We start from the raw sequence: 6,000 nt of genomic DNA on the forward strand, positions 1-6,000 counted from the left end.
TAGACTTTGAAATATCAAAATAAGTACCTTATCTAAATGTTAAGCTATAAATCACAGGATTACAATGAATTAATTCAAAGGCCACCTTCCTCTAAAGGCCAAGAACTCTTTTAACTAAGTGCTGGCATATCAAGAACGCCTGACTCTGAATTTCCTGGATGACTTTCTTTATCCACTTAATTCATTTAAGTGGCTTTTTAAAAGACAGAGTTATAATACTATAAGCTTACGAACCATAAACTTAGACTGAAAATAGGCGGATATCATTTTATCTTGTTTTTTCTAACAGGCTGCTATTTAATCAAACTAAAGATATTTGGATACTTTGCGTAAAAATGCGTTCCTGTGACTGGGTTTACCTCCAAATACTTATTTAGAAAATATTAGAGAACTGGAATAGCACACCAAACAAAACCTTGGTCTGACTCTTCCACATGTACACGTTTTTAAAAAGCGGTTTAATCTATTATGTATTCTACAATAAGATACTTTTTTATGAGGATCAAAATTAAATTACATCCTTTGCTCCTAAAGAGGATTTCAGTCTTCTTGATCCCCGCACACTAACACAACAATGCAGTCAACATTTTTATGCCCGGAGTGGGGAGGAGACATTATACCCAGCGATACGAATTAAATCGCAGGAACTAATGCCTCCCTAAATAATTTATTTTCTCTTGGCAGCAAAAAAGAAAAAAACGTTACGAGCTCTTCAATTACCCCTCGCCGCAAACCATCGCGTGGGTCACGATCGATGTGACCCGACTCCTATCGCGGCCACCACCTCGGTCTCGCCCGCTCCCGACCGGTCTGCGAGTGTCACGGGAGGGGCCCGCAGCCTCAGGGGCGTCCGGTGCGCCGCGACCCCGGCGGCCGGCGGCCCGCGGCGTGCGGGGCAGGCCCGGGACTCACCGGGTGGAGGTGCCCTTCCGCACATCGCACATCATGCACTTGAAGGCCTCGGCGCTGTTCCGGAAGGTGCAGACGCTACAGTCCCAGTAACCCTCATCCGAGGACGGCTTCGGCTGCCGCTTCGGCCTGCAGGACACAACCCGGACACGACGCAGCGCGGGGTCATCAGCAGGCCGCGCCCGGCGCCCGAGCCCCGGCCGCCCCCGCCCCGCCCCCCGCCCCAATTCTGCGACCCCCGCCCCGCAGGTCCCCGGCGCGCAGTGCTCCGTCTCGGAGGGGGAGGGAACCAGGAAAGGGGAGGGCTCGAGCCCCGCCGCACTCGCCTTGGCCGCCACCGCTCCGACACCGGGGGCTGCCGCTAGGGCCGCTGCCGCCGCCATCGCGGCTCCATTGTGGGGCGGCCGACGCCGGCCCCTCACGCGGCAGTGCTCGCGCAGCAGCGGCGCCGCCCCCGTTCTCGCCCCGGTGCCCGGGCGGCGAGCGAAGTGGCCGCCTGGAGCCCCGCGCGAAGGCCCCGCCGCCTGCAGGTCCGGGCCCCGGGGCCCACGCGCTGTTACCTGGTGGGGCTCTTCTTGTCTCCCATCGCTCGGCTACTAACGCACGCCCAGAGTCGCCGCTGCGGCCGCTCTGTTTGTCAATACCGAGGATAATAAGCCGGGCGGAAGCGGGCGGGGGAAGAGAAGGGGGGCGGGGAAGGCCGCACCGCCGAGCTCCAGAGCCGCCGGATCCCACGCAGCCTCCAGCTGTCGGGGAAACTCCTGCCCGGCTCACGTGACCCGCGCCGGCCAACCAGCGGCCGCGCCGGAGACTTCAAACGCGGCCAGCGCGGCCCAGCACCCGCGGCGAGTTAGCGGGAGAGTGGGCGGACCGTGCGGGGGTGGCCGCTGCGGCCTCGGGCGCCGCAGCCCTTGCTGCCCAGTTCCCGGCTTCCCCTCGCACCCACGCTGGCCGGGCTGCCGCGTGCTCCAGCGCCCTTCTGCGGGCGAAGCGTCTGTCCCGAGAGTGATTGGGGATGCTCTGTCATCCAGCGCGAAGCTTGGTGGGAGGAGATGCTGGCGTTTGGAGGCCATCCCAGCTCGGGACAGGAGTGCCCGCGCAGGATCTCCAGGTAGAAACGCTTTCCTGACTTCAGCCGCCTTTGGCTACTCAGGACCTAACTCAAGGACACCTGAAGGAAGGCAAAACCCACATTGAGCGCCATTGCCAAATGCTTTCAAAAGCTGTCTGCTTTTATGCCCACGAGTGTTGCATCAAGTAGGGATTGTCATCTTTAATTTAGAAGAAACAAAACCGAAGCTCAAAAGAGATTAGGTGACTTTCCCTAGGTTACGTAATTAGAAAATGACAAAGCCAAGCGCTTAACCATGTTTTAATCCCAAAAGCGTTTTTTTTTTTTTTTTTTTTTTTTTTGGCCTCACTGGTCTTTTAAAAGAAGTGTTCATAATCCTTTAAAATGAGTTTACATGTGCCCTGAACGCTGTGTGTTGACAACGCAAAGAATACATTCCTCCTGGCTCCCATTACCTCAACATGCTGGAGGCCTTCTTCATTTTGTACTAGACTCATAACGACCATCTAACTGGCCTCAGAAGCTCCAGTTCAAACTCCCCAAAGCATTCACTAATCCACAACCAGATTAAAACTAAAATGCAGTTAACATTATGCCACCACTGTAATCAAGAACTAAGGGCTCCCAAACTCCTCAGCCTAGTACTCAAAATCCTTACATGCATTTTACTTACCTTGCTATCAGACAAGCTGCCTTCTGACAAAAGACTAGATGAATCTCATCTACCTCCTTCCTGCATATGGCTTACTTCTGCATAAAACATATCCCTCTTCTGTCTGTTCCATTGCCATCAATCTCTCTGTGTTTACATCAAGTTCACATTCCTATAAAGTAATAATTGGTAGCTAAACTGAAAAGGAAATAGTACAACCAGAAGTCCCATGTTCTTAGCCTTGTTTCTTCCGTTCCCTGATACATCTTGGAAAGTTTGCTTAATTTCTGTAATTTTTGACTTTTTCATCTATTGAGGGTGATTGAGTGCTTACTGATAAAATAACATTTTTGGAGCACTGTGTGTCACTTTGTATATCTTACATAAATACACATTTTAAAGGGCTTAGAGTCCTACTGAATGTTATCAAGTAGTCTAACCCTTCATTTTAAAGACAAAGAACTTAGGGCCAGGGTTAAGTGATTTTTCTTGAATGCCATAACAAAGCACTGTAGACTGGGTGGTTTAAATAACAGAAATTTATTTTCTCACAGTTCTAGAGGCTACAATCAAGGTATCAGCAGGGTTGTTTTCTTCTGAAGCCTCTCTCCCTGGCTGGGAGAGGCCCTCTGTCTTCATATGCTCTCGCTTAGGTGCATGTCTGTGTCCTGATCTCTTCTTATGAAGACAACAGTCATTGGATTAGGATCACCTTAATGACCTCATTTTAATTGAATTACTTCTTTAAAGACCCTGTCTCCAAATATAGTTATATTCTGAGGTATTGAGGGCAAGGATTCAATATATGAATTTGGAGAAATGATATTACAGTCCAGCCTATAATATCAATATAAAAAGTTCAAATATCAACAAATATTTTTTTAAATTAACATATCTAGCACATTCCTGTGACATTCACAATTCTCATCTGAAACCCTTAGAGCTAGACATATTTGGTAAGTAAGACATTTTGGGATTTTCAAAAGGTAGTAAAAATGCTTCATCATTATCTAATACTTTGAGTGGGTTCTGAGTTCGTGCCCAATAATTGACACATAAAATATTTCAGAGAAAATGTAAATATTCGCACTAAATGGGAAAATTAAAGCCCATAAGTTTCCTCACATTATTTCTACTTAGGATTTGCTGCTAAATGTATGGATCAGGTAAAATATAAAAATGCTTTCAATTTTCAGCGCTTTTTGAATTAAAGGATTGTGGATCTATAAGAATTTAAGGAAGAATTAAGATTTAAAAGATTAAGGTTTAAAATGTCCAAAAAATGTTCATCGACACAGTAGTTCCACTTTGGTAATAAATCCTAACGATTCAACCAGAAGTCATATAAAGCTTTTTCATGGAAACAGTCATTGCAGTTATTTTAAGAAACATTGAAAATAACCTGCATGCTCATCAGAAGAGGAATAATTACACAGTACAAGAATTGTGATCTAACAAAAATTTGTATTTTAAGCAGTCATTAAAAACAATATTGGTAGTCCTCAGACACACACACACACACACACACACACACACACGCTAATGAAGAATTTGTAATAAAGACAATGCTTCTGTTGTGAAATGCAGAATGTGCATTTGAATATACCAGATAGACTAAAGTATATAAAAAGCATAAGCAAAAACTCACAAGAAAACACACTAAGATACTATGGTAGTTTGTCAGTCTCTCTCTTTTTTTTTTTTTACTACACTAAGACTCTTTTATTCTAAAGTTTGCTCCCAGCCCAAGTACCTTCTTTACTCTTAACTCCCTCTCTCCCTACAGTCTACTCCTTTCTAATAGGTCTCTGTTTCACCCCAGGGTCTGGCCTTAATTAACAACAACACAGACCAGGTTTGCATTCCTCCTGCTTTTCCTCTTTACTACAAACCAACCCGGCCCTAGCTTCAAGATAGTTTCTTTTTTTTTTTTTTTTTTTTTTAAAGAGAGAGTGAGAGTGAGTGAGAGAGAGAGAATTTTTAATATTTATTTTTTAGTTTTCGATGGACACAACATCTTTGTTTGTATGTGGTGTTGAGGATGGAACCCGGGCCGCACGCATGCCGGATGAGTGCGCTACCACTTGAGCCACATCCCCAGCCGGAAGATAGTTTCTTATTTACATAATTGGCTCTTATCTGCCTTGCTTAAATCCAGAAAGTAGTGTGAAGCGAACATAATATTCATCACTGAAAGTTACCTTGAACAGAGAGTTGGGAGACTTTGTTTCAAGACTTTAGCCAAGTGCAGTGGTGTATGCCTGTAATCTCAGCGGCTCGGGAGTCTGAGGCAGAAGCATTTCAAGTTCAAAGCCAGCCTCAGCAACAGTGAGGCACTAAGCAACTCAATGAGACCCTGACTTTAAATAAAATACAAAAAAGGGCTGGGGATGTGGCTTAGTGGTAGAGTGCTTCTAAGTGCTATCCCTGGTTACCCCCCCCCAAAAAAAAAAAACCCCAAGACTTTACCCCACACCTGTAAAAAAGGAGCACTGGCCCACTGGTGGTGGTATCTCAGATAGTGTCATACAAAGCCTGTATTGCAAGTATGGGGAAAACCGCAAACTGCAAAAGAAAGCAGCTTCTGCCAAAGAAAGAACTGCTGTGCTGTGGGGATGTTCCAAGGAACAGGAAAAGGACTGAAAGCCAAAAAAACGCAGATAGCAAAGAAGCATAGACCCTTTTTTCTCCAACTTTACTTCCTACTTCTGACACCTGCTACTGGCAGAGTCAGAAGGAACAAATTCATAAAGCAGAGCACTAGCCTTTTCCACACCAAGTGGACTGTAGAGTAGAGGCTGGGCTTGGGGCAGAGATGACTTTCTGTGACTGCTCAGCATCCCCACAAACTTTTCTACATGTATTTGCACTTCTATAGAACATGAACTCTCTACCTTTCCCCCTATATGCAACCATCCTATGGATAAAGGGATTTTCACCTACTCACCAAAGTAAGGAGACACTACATCCCAGTAGTCATTCTACCCATCTCTGGAAGCAACCACACCATCCATCTCTACACTATTTTAATTACTTTTTAAATTCAGCTACAGTATTATCTTGTTTTATCTTACCTAAGGACTAAATTTTCAAGGTAACCTCTAACAGAACTTATATTAAGTAATAAAAGGAAAAAGAGGATGAAGAAAAGAGTTCATATTTACAAATACTTGTACATGCACATACATAAAAAGTGATGAAGAAAATGTATGTAGCTGCTGCAATCCTCCTTTCTGTAACTTATCATGGGACTATAGTTGATATGTAAAACCTTTCCCCACCAGCTATTCCATGTTTTCTTTTCATTTAGTCAAGCACTTAGCTAGACTGAGTTCTTTACCTGGTGAGATGACCCAGACCTTCATTC

At 45.3% G+C, this 6,000-nt stretch overlaps 1 protein-coding gene across 7 annotated transcripts in view; it reads right to left on the reverse strand.

Annotated features, from left to right (window-relative positions):
• Positions 1-1,655, reverse strand: part of Yaf2 (YY1 associated factor 2) — a 68,663-nt gene extending 67,008 nt beyond the window's left edge. For 5 of the 7 annotated variants that reach the window (XR_013091201.1, XR_013091203.1, XR_013091202.1 and 2 more), the window contains exons 1-2: positions 1,470-1,655; positions 913-1,038 (exon numbers count right to left, since the gene is read on the reverse strand). Coding sequence is in view for 4 of the 7 variants with exons in the window: in XM_076854315.1 (XP_076710430.1) it covers positions 913-1,038; positions 1,470-1,495 (152 nt within the window). In the remaining 3 variants the exon portion in view is untranslated. The other 2 variants (XM_076854316.1, XM_076854317.1) reach the window with 2 other exon arrangements.
• Positions 1,656-6,000: the final 4,345 nt, after the last annotated feature.

This window comes from Callospermophilus lateralis, chromosome 4 (assembly GCF_048772815.1).
Source record: "Callospermophilus lateralis isolate mCalLat2 chromosome 4, mCalLat2.hap1, whole genome shotgun sequence".
NCBI lineage: Eukaryota > Metazoa > Chordata > Mammalia > Rodentia > Sciuridae > Callospermophilus > Callospermophilus lateralis.